This window comes from Oryzias latipes, chromosome 16 (genome assembly GCF_002234675.1).
Source record: "Oryzias latipes chromosome 16, ASM223467v1".
Lineage (NCBI taxonomy): Eukaryota > Metazoa > Chordata > Actinopteri > Beloniformes > Adrianichthyidae > Oryzias > Oryzias latipes.
Window position 1 is genome coordinate 20,669,034 of NC_019874.2, and position 19,031 is coordinate 20,688,064.

General features: G+C 40.2%; 1 protein-coding gene across 3 annotated transcripts in view; it reads left to right on the forward strand.

Moving 5' to 3' along the window:
- Window positions 1-19,031, forward strand: part of LOC101172605 (epithelial discoidin domain-containing receptor 1) — a 47,411-nt gene that overhangs the window by 9,566 nt on the left and 18,814 nt on the right. For all 3 annotated transcript variants that reach the window (XM_023964435.1, XM_023964437.1, XM_023964436.1), the window contains exons 2-5: window positions 7,528-7,685; window positions 12,952-13,054; window positions 16,148-16,223; window positions 17,904-18,056. In XM_023964435.1, the coding sequence (XP_023820203.1) occupies window positions 7,589-7,685; window positions 12,952-13,054; window positions 16,148-16,223; window positions 17,904-18,056 (429 nt within the window). In that variant the 5' untranslated portion in view covers window positions 7,528-7,588. The remainder of the gene's footprint in view (window positions 1-7,527; window positions 7,686-12,951; window positions 13,055-16,147; window positions 16,224-17,903; window positions 18,057-19,031) is intronic.

Here is a 19,031-nt window from a genome sequence, read left to right on the forward strand (position 1 = left end):
CTTTGTTTTTTAAGAATCATATTGAATTAAATTGGTCAACAGAAACATAATATATGGTGCCACTCTCATGAATAGTGTTTTTTATTTTATTTTAATTGACCAAAAACTAATCTAGCAAACTGATTCACAGTTTAATGACCAACATCATGTTTTATGGTACAATATCTGATTATCCACTACCATTCTTTGCAAAAAATGACCAATATTTCTTAAGTCCACAAATCATTTTTTGACCTTTGTTAAATATTTTAATCCCTTCAAAAGATTTAAATCAAACAAATCATAATATCATTTTTATGAAAGGAAAAATCTTTCAAACATGCTTTGTTCTATTTAGATTGGTCGACCGCCTTTGGTAGACATACGGTTTTTTTTTTTTTTTAACTTGTCCTGTCCAACAGCTGGGCAGACAGATGAGAGCTGAGGGCCTCTTGTGTTGGACATATTTTACTTTAACAAGAGGGTTATTAATCTTCAGACAAACCAAAGGTATGTCTGAATAAACCCCTTTTGTAATTGAGGCCAAACTTTATTAATTTCAATCATGTTTGAAAATCTTTGGTGTTGGACCGGACGGAAAAGGAAAGAGGGGAAGAAGAGAGAGGGACGTTAGAGAGAGGGGGGGGGGTAGGAGGGTGATAATAGGAGGGGAAGTGGGATAAGACCATGAAGCAGCATAAAGAAACAAGTTTACTGGTTGTTAATCATTATGGTAAGGTTCAAATGTAGTACAAAAAGGGCGGGGCCTGTCCACACACACACTCAAATGTTATAAACACACCTGCTAGCTGCAAAAATGTCCACCTGTCGACATGTACACAAAACAGATAGTGTTCACACGCATACTTATGCCTTAAAACCAACTAGTGTGAAATATTTCAGTCATTCAATCATGCAAACTGTTAGTGCAAAGGTGAGCTAACACCTGTGCTCAGGTGAGTGTTTATGTTCTTCTAAAATGGATGGTGGAACGTGAAAAGAAGGAGGGAGAGTGCCCAGCCATCCCCACCCCAAGACCCCCACCGCAGCAGCAGCGGCAGCCGGAATCCCCCCAACGCCACACGGGAACCGGCAGGGAACAACCGCCGCCCGGGCGACCAAGCCCGCCACCCAGGCCAGGGCCAGCAGGACCGCCGCAAGGCCCGAAGAGCCAGAGAGCAGGGAGGCACGGAGGGAAAGAGAGCGCCGCCCCAGCCCAACCAGGAGAGCAGCCCCCCCGCCGCGCCGGGAGAGCCCAACGCAGGGCCCCACCGGAGAACGACGCCCACAGCCCCAGACAAGCACCCCACCACCAAACAGGAGTTCCAGGCATCCCCCCGCCCCAACCCCAGGTACGAACCAGGACCCCCCAAGGGAGACCCGCTCCGCACTCCAGGCAGCCATCCGCCCGGCCCACGGTTGGTCCAGGGAGGAGCAAGGCAGGGGCCCGCCGCCCCTGCCCAGGAGGGGGGAACCCCGGGGAAAAAAGAGGGCTGGTAGACAAACATTTGTGATCTAATGCAAGAAGTCTGTGGAAGACGTTTGGCTCCGTCTTTGCAGACTTGTTTTTAATTCATTCACATATGGTGGTTTAGGAGGATGCATGGTCTGTTTAGGATCCTCTCACATCACCAGGCTGACTACTGCCAGGCCTCTCCAATCAAGAAAACACTTTAGTAGAAGCTGTCTGACACAGTGAAGCTTACCAAAACACCTCTGAAGTCAACAGATCATGACTCCATCCAAAGAAAATTCAATAACAGACGCAAAACAAAGTCATTGACCTGGATCTGAAAAGGGTTCCTGAGTGACTTCTAAGGCTAAGAATTTGGCAATTCACCATGAACTGTTATCCTTAAATGGATAAGAATTGAATCTGTGGTGAACCTTCCCAGGATCAGGATTACCCTCAGGAGTAAAGTAGCTAATCATTTATACGGTCACAAAAGAATCCACAACAACAAATGAAGAACTGCAGGCCTCCTTTGTCCTGGTTTGGGTTAATGTTTCTGACTCAACTATAAAAAGTGACCCAACAAAGACTCCCATTTTTTGACCTTAGCGAGAAAGAACCTGCTGACCAAATGGAACACAAAGACTCTCCTCACATTTGACAAAAAAAACAGAAATGATCTCTTTTTACATGCATATACATCATCATTATACATCATATTACCAGTCAAACATGGTGGTGAGAGTGTGATAGTCAGGAGCAGCTCTGCAGCTTTAGAACATAAACAGCTTGCCAAATTGGACATAAAAGATGTAACTATGAATTCAGCTGTCCAGAAAAAATAAGATGTTTAAAATGCACCAACAGGTCCAGCTGTGAATGGTTAAAAATGTTCTTAAATGCTATGGCTAAAAGTTTGAATTCTAATTCCATTGAGGTGCTTTAGCTTGACCTTAAGCAGACCATTTATGCTTGAATACCGGTACTCTCCAGTGTGGCAGAGTTGAAGTAATTAAACAAAGAAGGAAAATTCCTCTCATTACAAGAGGGATTCATTGCACTTGCATGCATGCAGAAGAAATTATTATGCAAGGTAATAAATAACTTTGCCAAACTAAAGATAATTGTTACAGGCTGAATGAATAAAAAATCCCCCACTAACAAAGTGGCAAAAGTAAACAAGTCATGTGTCGATTTGAAGGGTCCCTTTAATAAAATGGAAGGAAATGATGACTCTACCGCTCTTTACTCATGGTCTCAGTCTGAGATAAGAAAGCCCATTTCCAACAAAGCCATCAGATGACCTTGTTTTTGTGGTCGCCACAGTCCCTTGCTTCAAAGTCTTGATTCAGATCTCCTTCTCTCCAGGATTCAAAGCTTCATAGTGCACACATGCAGCTTCCTCAAACACTGACGGAAATCCAAAAACAAAGAGCTCACTACTCTGTGTGTCTCCAGTGGCCATTTGTCATGTCTAACTGGCAGAGGGTTACTTTGTCTGACTGGAGACTTCACACGTTGCCTGCTGTGTAGGAAAGAAGAAGCACACTAATGGAGAGAAGAAACAAGGCTTTAATTTGCTGCAAGTCACGTAGATTATTACATTATCAATGAACCTTTCTAGAAACTAACTGAGCAATTTTAGTTGATTTATTAGATTGTTTTTGCTGACGATTCACTACTTTGGTCTTGAACTAAATTTCCCCACACCTATTAGATAGATTGCACCAATGCTTTAATACAGTGGATTGTGGAGGAGAATTCCCAGTGTTTTGTAAATCACTCTGCTCACTATTACCTGAAAAATGTATTACAATTTATGTCTTTTGACATCTGTTGACTTTCCTTCATACACTAACTACACTGATAGCCTCTGTCAACTCTTGGTGTGATAAAGCAAAAATTACTCTAAAATATATCCAAGGAACCCAAAATAGTAAACATAATTTTTAACTAGCAGCATAAAGTATGGTTTAGTGAATTCTGGTCCCAAAACCTTAGGAGATGATTAAAAATAAAAGAGCATTGGGAGGGAAATCATAAATGGAGCTCCTCTGGTGTTGCTTTAGATGCTCTTTTGGGTGATGACGCAACGGACTGAAAAAGTGGCTGAACCACTGATTGTGATTGATTACTTCTCAGATTTCAAGCTCATGCAACTTGATTTTTGTGCTGCTCTGACACAAACGGAAACTAATGGTCAATTGGCCTGCAGAAAATCATAGCCAATGAGTTATGATATGTGCTAGAAAACGGTCACCACTGACGTAACGCGCACACACACACACCACAGCACATGGGCTAAAACATGCAAAACCTTCTGGAAATCCTTGAGGCCACCACTGACGTTTAAACTGCCTTCATTATACAATGGGAAAGGAAAGCGTATGCTTACATGTAGGTTCAGCAAGAGAGGCTCTCCTAAAAAGACGCTAAGCAGAGCCAAGGCTGGCTTGCCAGCTTTTCACTGAAGCAATCTAATTATAGTGACTGGCAAGCTATCTTAAATGATGCAATGGGTGCTAACTACAAAAGTCCCCCAGCATGTTTTTGTGTGCTTGGCTCAACAGGCCCCTCCTGATTGCTGTGGTGTGTGTGGGACCGAAACGGCAGCTGCCCATAAGTATTAATTGGTCGTCGTCTTGGATTAGCCGAGACAAAATTCTAGTGTGGAGGGCTGCACACTTACTATGTGGCCTCCTCTGGAGCACAGTGGACCCTTCTGCTTCTCACTAGGCATGAAGCACAGCTGTTCAACACCACTTGACTTTTCAAACAACAATGTTCTCAGATGGCTGTGGCCCCTTTTGTTCCTGCGATCCGAAACATATGGTTAGTTTTTCTGCTCTTGTTTGCAATGTCTCGCACCCCTGTGATGTGTTGGTTTAAATTCTGCACCCTTTGTTCTCCTCCCTTGTGTCAAAAACCCGATGAGATGCTGTTGAGGGAAGTGTTTGTTGATACCTCTCTGGTTGTCATGGTGATTCGATTTGAGGCTACACTCATTAGATTCTCGGCTCCAATTTTGCACTCTGAGCTCAGGCCAGTAAGCTCCGTATTCACTATTTTGTCATCTGGCACATGTGCCTGCACATTCTAATTTGTTTTTGCAGAGAAAACAGATATCAGCTTCTCTTTCTCTGTTTCCTCCTCCACTTGGAACACATGCACCATGTATCAATTGTGTTGTGTCTCCCACTCAGGACAGCTGCACTGGCTAGCTATCCCTGAGATCTCGTCTATGCCCAAATGTGTGCACTATACACCCATGCACGCACACACACACATACACCCTAAAGCCATAAGTCACGCTCTTTATACCACCTCCCACCTCTGAAATACTCACACATGTAGCCATGTCATCGCTGCTCTTGGTTTGCTGTCTCCACCCCAGTGTGCCCGAGCCACCATTCACTCTGTTTCCATGCATTCCCTCTCTTCTCTGCCTTGCTTAGAGACTACCCCCCTCCAACCCTCTGTCACTACAGCTGTGTATCAGCTGTCAGCCTGTCCCACTGCAGTCACAGATGAAGCCCAAACACAAGGGGTCTTTAGGGACTTTGGCCCAGCCTCTCCGTCTCTTCCAACTATTCCTCCCACTTCCCCTTCTCTTAAGGTTTCTGTCTTTCATTTCTTTTACAATTAGAAAAGCTGAACAACCACAAGTTGAAATTTGTAGGCACAAGGGATGAAGCCATTATCCCGAGTCAATAATGTTTCAGACCTAAAACTGAAACAAAGCTTGTTCTTTTTAAGTAACAAAACACTATTATATATTAACTTTTTTTCTTCAACGGAATTGGAAGTTCCATGGTTGATGACACAAGTAGGCCATTTACAGTGAGAACCTTCTTTGGTATTCTTCATTATTTATTCTTTAACCCCCCTCTACACAGCACTGCATTTAGTATTCCCAGTGTCTACTAACTTAATTGAAGTCAATTTCATGTCTGACTCTACATGTAATTTAGAAAGAGCAACATTTTCTGTGGTACTAAAAAATATTACCAGGATTTCATCATGAAATCTGAAAAGGCAGAGACAGAAAGTCTTTTTAAAACAAAATGACTACCGCATCTTCAGTTCTGCAAGTTCAACCCCCAAATGTTATGAATCTCCATGGTGTGGTCGGTTTATAAAGTGTATAGAAAATGAATCATTTAGCAGCACTGCGACCTCCAAATTTGAAAAGGATAAATCTTGAATAAGTTAATTGCGAATTACATTATGTTTGCCCCTGACTGGTTACCTTTCTGTTCCCAGTGCGTACCTCTCACTACCTCTGACCCTGCAGTAAGTTGTGGCTGCCCCCTTGGAGTCACATGTGCTCTGGGCGCTGCCTGTTGGCTCTGCAGGGTCTGGTAATTGTGGGTTTTGGTATTGTCAGTCCCATCATGGGTGGTGGGAGGGTTGCTTGTTGGGATGGGGGAGAGGAGGATGAAATTTGGCATGTTCGGTTGATGCGGCTCATGTCCGCTAATGGGAGTGGCCCCTTTTGGCTCTTTTCTCTTCAGCCAACCTGGGCAGGCCTAGTGCCATTTGCCTTTGTGTCAGGTTTCCAAAATCTGGTGACAGATTCTTAATAGCTGTTAGCTAACCTCTCTCCATATGACATGTTTTTACACACGTCAGTATTTTATATTTGAGCTCTGCCTCACTAGCTGTATTTCAGGTTGTCTGGTCAGGTCAACCTTGTAGAAATCGGAAAGTCATGTGACCACATCCAGAACCTTAACTGTTTACAGTCATTAACCTTAAGCAAAAGACTTGCACTGCCTGTCTCTTTTAGCTTGATTTAAGCCCTAAAAGATCAACTAAGTAAACATGCACAACATATACAGTCATTAATTAGGTCTGAGTATTTGCATAATTACTCTTTGTGCTTGGATTAGAAAAGTTTAGTTGGAGGTCAAAATGTTATTATGTAGTCAACTAGTATTGAGTATTAAAGGTTTAAAATGATTGCTTAGGGATAATTAGGAATTTGCCTAAAAGTCTTTCATTTAGCTACTGCCTGTCTGAGTGAGAGCCTCCTCTAATTGGTTAAAATGGCGCCACGTGAGCTCCTGCTCATTAGTACTGCTTCCATTAACCTTTTTATGTGCCAATAAAAATGTGCACTTGAATTTGTAATAGGAGAGGGCAGAACATGCATTGAAAATGATACCACACCACTGGACAAAGAATCAATTTTATTCCATAGACTGAGCTAGCTCTAGCAGAATTCATGAAATACACTCCATAAGAACCCTTTTTCTCACATTTTTGAATGCAGACAATGAGTCTCCTTTTAAAGTTCTGTTTACGGTTTGTGATCATGACTTTGTTTTTTGTGTTACCAATAAAGAAAAGAAACTTAAAGCATACAAACGAGGCGTTTCAGGCTATTCAAGAGCACCGCATTCCATGGGAGACAATCATTTGTTTTGGTGTGTGAGCTTGGGGAGAAAGGAGCAAAAAGTTACAAAAAAAAGGATGGTGCATTCTGCGTACCTCTAAACTTGTCAACATCTGTCCTGTTCTGTCAGTCATTGCTTGCTATTCTCTTTGGTTTTCACCATCAGGCGTCTTTTAAACAATTGCTCCAAATATCTCCTTGCCGATGAGGGAAAAAAGAGGCTTCAAATTATTTGCAGAAGTGATTGTCATTTCAAATACAGAAAGAATAAAATTCCCTGGGAATAAATTCAGGGGCTAATTATTTCTTTCTTGATTCCCAGATGCTAACAACCCTTTCAGAAAGCAGTAAGGTATTATTGTATCACTGCAGTGCAGTGCAGAGGAAAAAAACAAATTAGTCTGTGAAAGTGGTCTTTGTTATTTGGTGTTGTGCTTGTTCCTGAGGGGTTTAGCAACCTGGCATTCAAACTGTGGAGAAACAACTGATCGTGACACATGCACCGTGATTTGGAATAGGAGAATATGATTGAGAGACTTGGGTTATTAATGGCAGTTCTGTGAGTTCAGAAGCCCGAGGCTAAGGCTGCACGTGTTTGTGGACGGGAAAGTGCATCGACTTGTGATTTTCTGCGAGTTGGTGCTATTTAAGCAGCTGGATGGAGCTGTAAGTGTTTTTTTCTTCTCTTCTCTGACAGGTATGCCTGTGGCCATTAGCGTGTCTCCAGACAGGTAACCACCAGGTGTGTTGCTGCTGTCATGGGCTCAACATCCACTCGGTTGTTTCCTGTCACTGTGGTCACAGCTCTGGCTGTACTGGTCTCAGCTGAGGAGCATGAATGGCACTTTAAACCAGGTAAGAGGACATGGACATTTTCCTCTACAATTTTTCTTACCTGTTTTTGTGGGCAGCTCACTTCTAGGTGCCTTTGTGGTTTTTTGTTTCCTACACAATCACACACAGTTTCCTTTTGAACCTTTGAGCCTCCTCCTCCTCTCTGCCCTCATTTCAGCGAGTGCAGTAAACACCTCTCTCAGCGGCCTGACATTCTCCTCACATTCACTGATCAGTGAGCCTCATTCTCCTTCCACTATCAACAGGCTATCCAGTGTCTTTTTGCTGTCTGGCAGCCAGTTGTGTGTAATAGGAGAGTAAGATAGACACCCTCCCCTCCTCACCGGCTCGTCAAAACTGCTATCGCACTTCGTGAAAGTGTCAGTCAAAATGTTGGGGAATGCTGCTCATGAAGAGGAGGTGAATATGAGCCAACCAGGTGAAACTAGAGAGACAGATTGCAAAAAGCTGAAGGAGGAAGTTAGAGAAATGCTGTAAAAAATACAATTAAAAAAATGATTATTTAAAAGAATGACCCATTTTCTTTTATTTAATATACTACAAATTACCTCATGTTGAGCCATTTAATTAGAGGTCAAATATAAGTAGCAGTCAACACATTTTAAAATCCACACCTAAATTTACAGCAAATGAATGAAATTCTGTCCTTTAGCAGTTGATGAATCCTGCCAACACTCAGACCCGCAACCCTCTCATTTGCCACATCCCCTCTTCAGCGCTCACCTTGACAACGGCATGCGTCCATTCCTAAAGCCAGTGATTTTCAATCACCAGTGTGTCTCAAGAGTTAGTAGAATAATAACTCATGTTTTCCTGTATCTCACATCCTGAAGTCAGATTTCTCAAACCATAAACATAACTTTTGCTCACAGGATCCAGATAAAACATGGTGATCGTCATCAAAGCACAACAAAAAAAAACAGCGATGTCCAACTTTTTTTAAGCCTTTTATCAATCCCTTCCAATCTGTAGGTGTATTTCTCTAAGGAACAAAGGGATTTAAAATATAACTTTAAAAAAACTGAGACAAACAAAAAGCAAAACAAAACAGTTTTTTTATCTTTTATTTGAGCTGTTATCAGATTACAACACCTATTCAAACAAATCAAACCATACTCTGTATGTTATCCACTAATTTTATGTTATTTTAAAAGTAACACTACCTTTACATATAACCTGATTACTCAAATCTGGTTACTTACTAGGTGAAATACTGTTCCATAATAACATAAACCAGTTGACTGCTTTTTCATCTACCACTTCAATGGAATCAACCTGGATGAATGAGTCTGTACAGACATGTTTCACTCTGTATGAATAGGAATAACATGCTATTATTACCACGTTACAGTAATAATGTGTATTAATTAATAACAAATGGTGTAAAACACTTCAAGCACAAATATTGCTGTTGCTTCCCATTAAAGTCCCATTCTAATCAACTTTTTAATTATTTTAAAACTGTTCCCAGTGGTATTTTAATTATTATGTGATTTTTAGCTTAAAAAAAAAAAACCTGTGTTGCTTTCTTGTTCATAGTTTCATATGAAAAATATGCCAGAAGACCATGTTTAAAACACGATTTTCAATAGAGTGAGTCTTTGCAATGCATTATAACAATAGCATTATCACTATCCTGAAAGGTGAGATATTGACATATAAGATTAGTTGAAAAAACAGATCCCTGATGCAAGGGACGAAAACTGCACTGTAAAAACATACTTGTGCTTGTTGGTGCCATAAGACCATCACTTCTTGCATTACTAGTTTAGTTTCAAATACAAGCTTTGTTTCCCTCTGCATGCTGCTGGGTGATCCACTGCATCCCTGCAAGACACTACTGCTGGAAAATTTCAGAACAAAGTTGGATCTACCGTATTTTCCGGACTATAAGTCGCTCCGGAGTATAAGCCCAAAAATGCATTATAAAGTAGAAAAAAACACAGATAAGTCGCACTGGACTATAAGTCGCATTTCGACGGAAATTTATTTGACAAAATCTGAGACCAAGATATAATAACTTGCACAACCTCATATGACACAATCATAGCAGACTGTTTATCTCATACTTTCACAGTAATTCTTTCTCATACTTATTTATTTATTCCTTTCATGAAGCATCATTGGCCAACTAATACTCTGTTTTCATCCTGTATTTGTAGAAACAGTTGTCATTTTTATTGCATTTCTGAATCTATGAAATCATTGGAAAATAGAATATTATGTTTTTAGCCTTCAAGATGTTACTGTAAAAAAAAAAAGGTTTGCTGATTCTCTGAGTCACTTAACATACTCTTAACACTTAACATACCTCATACATCAGATTGACCCAGGAACATCATCTCTGTTCCTCACAAATGAACATAACAGGAGGGTTAACAATGTATTTATTTCAATTTATTTCTAATATAAGTCGCTGCGGAGTATAAGTCGCACGCCTTGCCAAACTATGAAAAAAAGGGCGACTTATAGTCCGGAAAATACGGTAATCTCCAAAATCGTAATATTTTTCTGATACTATTTTATCGCACTAGATTTTGTATTTGCATTCTCACTCAGCCCCTTTTGTAACATTTATAATTAGTCAATTTTTTATTATATCTGCTAAAAGGTTACTATAAGAACATTTAAAATGTGTTTACTGTTTCAGATTTTGCTTGGGGATAACAGCCTTTTTTCAAAATAGCCAATAGTTCAGATTTTTTTATACAGTGTTTGCATTTGTGATAGAGCGGAAACATTTAATAAAACTCTTTGAAATAATAACTTTACTATCACTAACATATACCCAGTTTATACTTCAGAATAAGCAGCAGCTATTTTTTCTTAAATTAAGATGTGAAAATGTGTACAATATATAAACAACTGATAGAAATTGTAGAATTATTTAGGAGTCAATAAAGAAATGTTTCCGTTCAATTTCTTATCTTAAAGTCCTTATCTCAGGCTGCAGAAAATTTTAAAATGTTAACTTTTTATGAATTAATTTTGTGTCTGCTGCATATGAGCAATTTTACGCTTCTGAAGTTTTTGTTACCTTAAATCAACCCTTAAATGCCTCATCTTGTCTGAATAGTTAAAATGCTCTATAATTCATGCTCAGAAGTACTTTAAACCTCATGTCTTGTAAGTAAAGATCTAACCTTTATCATTAACATAAATCAAGATTTCAAAAATGTCATTTTAGAAATCTGAGCTGTTTTGTTCAAAGCTGGATCGTCAGCAGCACAGCGGTTTGCTTCCTTTTGGAGTTTGAATGTCCTCCCCTTCCTCGATGTTTTCCCATGGTCCTCTGGTTTCCTCTCACAGCTCAATAAAGTGTTGGTCAACTGAGGATTACAAATGGAGTGTGAGACAGTTGTTTTTGTGGAGCTATGATGGAGTCTCCAGGTTGAAGCCTGTTTTCATCCATCCGTTGCTTGACATGGTTGTAGGGATCGACCTCGTCAGGGTCACTAAGATGCCTTTGGCCTCAAAACATCTGATTTTTTTTAATGCCAGCTGTAAAATTCTTGTTTATCAATGAACTGAAAACATAGTATTTTTGTAAATTGAACAATAGAAAAGCATTGTTCGTGGAACAAATTACGTATAAAAAGAGAAAATATTTAGCAGATTGAATAGCTTTTTTGCAATAGTTTAAAAAATTGAGAGTACAAATTCTTTATGCAAGTAGGTGTGTCTGCAGTAAATGAATGCAGAGTGGGTCGCACACTGTGGTGTTATACACATTTTTCATTGACACATACCTTGAAATTGAGGGTACGAATGGAAGGATTAAGCATAGGCACTGAAACCGTCTTCGGGGTGAACCAGGAATGGAGGCACAGCCCACTGTGAGCTGTTTGCTCGTAACCCTGATGGTGTAATGATACGGGCACCTGACCTCAGGATGGAGATGAGCGGTGTGTGTGTGTGTGTTTGTGTGTGTGTGCGCTTCACCCACTGGGCTCTTTAGTTTTTGTCATGAGCCCAACATTCTTGTGCAATGACTCAATGACAGAATTGGAGTTCGGCGCCTCATCCACCCCCACCGCTTCCTGTCACATTCAGCCAGCGCTCCGTATCCTTCTGAGTGCCCCCTTTTTTCTCTTTATCACTGCACCCCCTCACATCCTCCCCCACGGGTGACTCTAGAGCAGATAGCAGAGTGTTTGGGTAATCCCTGCCTGGGACCATGCTGTCTGGATTGTTTGATATTCTTGCCGCTGGAGTGCAGTCGGCACAAATACCTGGGTGTTGTGTCCCCCCCCCCCCCCCCCTCTTGTTACCTTTCCTTTTTCCCTGCAAATCTCAAAATGTTTGTAAAAATAAATGTGTAGAATATGTGGGCAGCATCAAACAGGAAAGTGTCTTAGACAAGACGTAAATTAAGCAAGGAAGTCTTCTACCCGTACATAATTTCAACTTCTAAACAATATTTGTTAAGAAAAGGTTACCTTTAGTGCTAAAACATATGAAACCATTAAATACTTTGAAGGTATCTAAACCTTAATGTATTTTTTACATTAGTAAATTGTATTTTTATATGTCTGGGGTGTCTAGTTAATGAAAACTCTCTACATAATCACAGTGCAAATGCAAAATGATATAAATGGATGCATCAAAGCATGCACAAAAATACTGATCTAGCTACCATGTCTTTATGAACAGGTGTGTCCACAGCACCAGGGTATTTGCCTTTGTTCAGGCACTGAAGGTCTTAGTGTGATGTTTGCTCATGGTGATGTGAGGCAGTAGAGGTTGTTTTACTGGCCCACTGTCAAAACACGTGGAGGTGATTATTAGCCTAGGCTCTTTTTAAGACCCCATTAGGAGAAAAATAAAAAAAACTGAGAATAAAGAGAACATAAAAAAGAGAAAGTGAGTAATAGGTGAATCATTGACGTGTTGACAGCTGGGTAAAATTGGTTTGAGACAATTTGATAAAGAGGTATGTTTAACTTTTTGCCAGAAAACTCAGCAAATTGAAATTACTCAAAAAATAAACAGAATTTAAATCAGCTTTGTAAAGTGTAAACATCTAACTAACCCAGAAAGCAACCCCATATTTTTCCTTTCATTCGCTGTTTGTCTTACAAACCAAAAAGCCCAGAGGTTTTCCCAGAGATGACACAACAGTATTATGCTCCATGACCAATGGTGGCTTCTGACACTCCGGGGGAGACTTGAGTTCCTCTTGGAAATGTGTAAAGGAGAATTTTGCTCATAGCTTTATCTTCTCCCTGTCATCTTTTTTTCTCTCCCTTCGATTCTTCCCGGACAGATCAGTGTCGTTACGCCCTGGGGATGGAGGCTGGCACCATTCCAGACTCTGACATCAGTGCCTCCAGCGCCTGGTCAGACTCCACTGAGGCCAAGCATGGAAGGTGAGAAGAGCAGAAAAACGGTATTTTATTAAATAACTTCAGTTTCTGTCTCATAGAATTCAGCTGAATTTATCAGTTTTGATGATGCACAGACTAATACATTTAAACCACTTTACATTATTAGCAAATAGAAAACAATCTTTCAGACTGTTTTGACAATTGCAGTGTGGTTGAATTTGTGCTGACTTCTTTTGGGACGTGTCTTCTAGCAATAAATTCTCAGTCGTTTTTCTGCCATTTCCAGCGGTCTCTGACTTGATCTTGTGAGATAATGCTTCTCAGAGAGGAGACAAAAGATGTTCCCTGTGATGGATGACAGAGCTGCAACTTTTGGATACATGATTCCATTTTCATACTACATTAAACTGACAAGAACCCATCAGCTGTTTGAAAGGCATGAAAGTGGTTTTCACATTTGAGAATCTGCAGAAAATTATTGCTGTTGATGGGAAGTGCTTATCATTTTTTTTTGATGAATGGATTCAAACTGGCCAAATTATAAGTATGGTGCTTTTATAAAATGGGTCTGCATTTTGAAAAGGATCCCTGAACAACAAAATAATTATTACCATCAGCACTGACTGATACTTAAAAGAGGGCATTACCACCTTGTTATTATCCTCTTCATCTGGAGCAGTGCCCAGATGTGACTTTTTTTTTAAGTAAATCCTAATATGGAGTGGGTTAAATGTCACAAAAAGGTATTTGAATGGAACTCTTGAGCTAAATATTTTTTTCATTTGAAACTTAGCGATTCATATATATTTTTCATACTTCGTAAAGTACTTAAAAGAGAGCCTGTTAAACTTTAATCCCCCCCCTGCAGTATTATCAGAACAATCTATTATTTATCTTTTTACAGTTGTCTGAATATATGACAGAGATAAAAGATACGGAATCTGCAAAGCATGAAACGCATGATCTAAGTGAAAACCAATTGACAAATGAACAAGAGGAAGCCATTTAGTATACACAAGCCGCATTATACAGGCAAAACGCCTGACACATGGCACGCACTGATATAATGGCTTTACGGGTAGAGATGGGCTGTCTAAGGGTGAAAAGTGGTTAACTTGTACAGATCCTGTACAAAATGGCAAGTTTGTAGATCGCTCGGCAAACCCGTAGAGTGAAAATGTTCATGAACGTTTTTTACTATGTGCATGCTGCAAGCAACACTTATGCAACATAGATGATGACTTTATTATCCCACAATGGGGAAATTTCATATATCTGTGGCAGCAAAAAACAACATTCAGAAATAATCTATATAACATCAAAAAAGAACATAAAAACATATAAAAAAATGCAAGGGTAAAGTAAGAGTGAAGTAGGTGAGATGCAGGCATGTCATACAGATTTACATTTATTTCAACCTCAAATCCTGCGAGCTGTGCAAAGAGCTTGTAAGTGCTGTTCACGTGTGATACCTGTGTGCTCCTTGTGTGGCCCGCAAAGGTTTGCCCGTTTTTCGCCCAGATTGCCTGTATGTAGCCCTAAGGGCAGTTATGAAAATGGTTCTAAACAATTGGAGGTAAAGAAAAAATTCAGAATTTCCCTTGAGGTCCCGGTCTTTTTGCTTAGTGTTGGCCCTTTTATTTGCCCACGTTGAACCCACTGAGATTCGGACTGAATGCCGGATTATTAATAAATTGCTAGACAGTTTTCTTTGAGCATCAATGCTACTAAAGCCAAAGTGGGTGCCAATTTCTTGGACATAAATGTAATCTCACCGTTGCTGTTTGCTTACTTTTCATTGACTGGTTAACTTAACTGCATCCTCTGTTGCTGTAAGAATTCATGAAGAAGCAATGGTCAAAGAAGTGAAATAGATCATACCAATGTTTTTTTTTAAGTCACGATATTCAAGATTATGACAACCTCCTGTATTTTTTTAAACTGCCAGTGGATGATCATTTGTCTTCATAATGGCCATCTAATAACAATAATACCACCTTGTCTGCCTGGCAGTGAGCTGCTATCATGAAAGCCAAGTTGGAGCAGAAACACGCCGCCGCCACGTGCTTGAGTGTTTCCAGGATCAAGAGTGTGTGTTTGTGTTCATTTGTCCCTGTCAGTCTGTTGGGCCGGGTCTTCCAGGCCTGTGTCAAAGCATGTGGAAGTGATTATTAGCCCAGGCTCTTTTTAAGACACTATGGGGAGAAAAAGGAAAAACTGAGAATAAAGAGGACATGAAGAAAGAGAGAGAGTGAGAAATGGGTGGATCATTGGTGTGTTGACAGCTGGGGAGAAATGGGTTTGTGACTCTTTGATGGAGAGGTATTTTTCACTTTATGACTTATTACTCTGTGCCAGAAAACTCAGCAAATTGGAAAAGATGAAGTGAATTTAAAGTAGGAACAATGTGGAAACAAATGAAGAGTTGACTCCTTTTTTACTGCATGTAAGAGCAAAAAAGGCAAGAGAGCAGAAAAAGTTCAGAACTTGGCAGAAAAATCCCCTGTGATGTTTATCTTGTAGACCGGTGCCATATTCCCTCTCCATCCATCACAAAACCCTTGATGGAGGTCTAATAGGCTGATATCACCTCGTATCTCCCAGCTGTGTGATCTCACCCAACAAGAGCAAAGTGCGCTGATTAGCATCCAAACTACACCACCACCCTGACCGAGTTGATGTAATGATTTGTTTTTGGCGGTTGGACTTCAGTGATCAGACTGAGGTTGTGGCCTGGCGAAGCTCCTTGTGCGAAAAGATGCTCTCAGTTAGGACTGTGGTGTTCATGCGGTCAGTGTGTGTTGGTAGCATGAACTCCTCCTACCCGCGTGGTTTGAAAAAGACCTCAATGAGTGACAATGTGGGTAGTTGGGATTGAAAGATTTTGTGGAGGCTTTCTTTCTCCATTCTGCATTCTCAGTTTTGTTTTTTTTCGTTGGCCTTCAGGCATTCCCAGATGTGTCTGATAACATCACCCTACAAATATTTAAATCTGCTCTTTTAGAATCAATACTCTTGGCGAAGGTGGAGGAAAGTTTGTATTGAATTCTGACTGCACCAAAACCGTTGGACTGGGGTTTAAATTGAACTTCTCATTTGTGCTTTTATTAAAAAAATAATGTTTCTGGATCTCAGGTTGAGCACCGGAGAGGGAGATGGGGCCTGGTGTCCGCTTGGGCCGGTCTTTCCAAGTGGATCAGAATATCTTCAGGTCAGTTATGCAGCTTGATATGAACTCCAGTTCCAGTTAATGTTCAGTGCAGCTGCTGCATCTGTTTGAGTATTCAGAAAAAAAACGGATCTGCTTTCAGTCAGAATTCAATTTGGAAATCGTCATAGACTATCAAGGTAAATTTAATTAAATAGCACGAAAATGTCCAAACCATTTTTTTTGTGATTGTACTGCTTTGCAGTAAATCATGAGTGTCAAACTCCAGATGTAAAGCTCCGGTTTGTTTTCAGCACATCTGATCCAGGTCATTCATCCTCAGCAAGTGGGGCAGAGCCGCGTCAGACACAGCCGCAGGTCACCGGCCTCTGAGGAGCTGAAGTTTGACTCTCCTGCTCCAAATGCAGCACAACTGTTGCTTTAGAACTGGCAGGAACACAGAAAGGAACTTTTACATGTTTCTAATGAGAAACATTCATTTTGGGTTATATGTTTAATAAAGGTTAAAAGAAATATAATACTGCTATATATAGTGAGTTATAGGAATAAAATGATTTTTTGCTTTAAAAATGACGGGGCTTTGTGCATTTTTAAGCTTTTTGTTAGAAACTAAATGAATACATTTAACAACCAAGTTAGGAAAATCATTATTGACTGGCCAAGAAATCAGTTGGACTACTATGCAGTGGTAAGCTTAGATCATTACTGGTTATCAATCTGCAAAAATTACTAATCATAGCTAATCAGTAAAACTATGGAGCTCTGCAGAACAGACTCTGTCCCATGCAGAGCTAAAAACCACAAGCTTATGTTTAATACTTTAATGACCCGTCAGTCAGTCTGGGGAGAAGGACATGTCAAAAGATCTGGATATAAGCAGAAAAAAGACAGCTCTCACTCTGTTTGAAAATTAGTTTAAATAAAAAATGCAGATGGGCCTTGATTTACTAGTAAGAAAATGAAGTTAAGTCCAGTGATTACACTGAAACCCATTTGATTTAATCACCTTTATAGGCTATTATTATGAAAACAATTTGACCTTATTAGAATAACCCGCTCTGAATTCGATTATCCGTCCATCTTCTATTTCCTCTTAGTCCCGTGTAGGATAACGAAGGTTGTTGAAGCTTCTTCCAGTCTCTTAAGGACCCCGTGGAGAGTTTGCTGGTCCATTGCAGGGCCACACACAGCATTCACTCTAAAGGGGCAATTCAGAATCACCAATCAACCAGTCAAGCATGTTTTTGGACTGTGGGAGGAATCCAGAAAACCTGCCCATTAATGAGGAGATCACACTCAGAAAAGACTCAACCGGGATTTGAACCTGGCCCTCCTTGCTGAGGATTAGGGAGTCAAGTGAAATGAATTAAACAATCTGCAATGTTAGGAATGAATGACGTTACGACAATCAGAATTAACTGTGTTTGGTTTGTTCTGTTTTTTTGCTTCACTGCAAAAAGCAAAATAATCTTGCTTTGTCAATGTGTTAGTGACTAGAATGTTTTTTTTTAATAAGAATTCTTGGTAAAACATTTTTTCTCATCCCATTGGCTAATTTATTTGCTTTTAAAAGAACAGTTGTCAATTGTTAAGAATTGTTGACTTATTTCTAGGGGGCCTTTTGCTCCATTGTGAACTGCCTCCTTTAAAAAAAAAAAATTGAACTAAGATGGAGTTGAAATGTCCGGACGTGTTAAAAAAAAAAAAACTTTTTTTTTTCAGATTGACTTGCACAAACTCCACTTCCTCGCTCTGGTTGGCACTCAAGGTCGCCATGCCGACGGGCATGGGCAGGAGTTTACCCGCAGCTATCGACTCCGCTACTCCAGAGATGGAGTGAAATGGATCACCTGGAAGGACCGCTGGGGGCAAGAAGTTAGCCTGACTTTTGTTACATCACTGCAAAAAACACAAACCTGTTTGATTCTCCTACACCAGAGCTGCTTATTCCTGGTCCGGGAGATCCACCACCCTGACTGTTTTCCAGATCTCCAAGCACTGCCAGCTGCTGATTGATTCAATCAGATGTCTCCAGATTCTGATTGAATAAACACCCCTGGTTCCTGTAATCAGCAGCAAGCAGTGCAGGGAAAGCTGAAAAACAGGCAGGGTGGTAGATCTCAAAGACCAGGATTGAGCAGCCCTGTTCTACACAAATGTATTTATTAAATACAGTTTTTCAATATGATGTTGATCATCCAAACTTGATTCAGAGCCAACTTTCTGTTTAGTTAGGAGCCACAGCTGCCCTGTAAACAATGCAAACAAAGCCTTAACTCGTGCAGATACAGCTATCTCCTTTTGCTTTTGGAAAATGTCCAGTATTTTCTTGTGAGATAAGTTCTCCTCTTTGTTTTGGAACTCCTTACAAAGAAATTGTGGGAATTTAGACCTCCAGCATTCACTTCTCTAAAACAAAATAATACTTTTTATTCAACCTATCAAGTCTGTTTTTTCTTTTCATCCTGTTCACCGATGCAAGAAAAATATTCCGATTTATTGATAGCCAATTTAGGTTGGGGCTTGTTCAGAAAAACTGCTTGGGGCTCACACAAGAATCAGTTTAAATTAGACCCTTTTGTATTTAAAAAAAAAAAAAGTTCTTGTTTTTACATTTTGATTGATTCCTAACAAAGAAAATAAGAAAGATGCAGGCTACAGGTTATAATCCACATTCACTAAGCTCAATGCTGCGTCCACACCAGGCATGGGATCCACAGTCAAGAACGCACTTGAATGTGGGTTCTTAAGCGTGCTTTTAGCAAACGGTGTTCACGCTGGACCGTCGCTGCCCGATAGCGACTCGGCCTCAAATCACAATTCCTAATTTCTCCTTCATGATCAATTTTC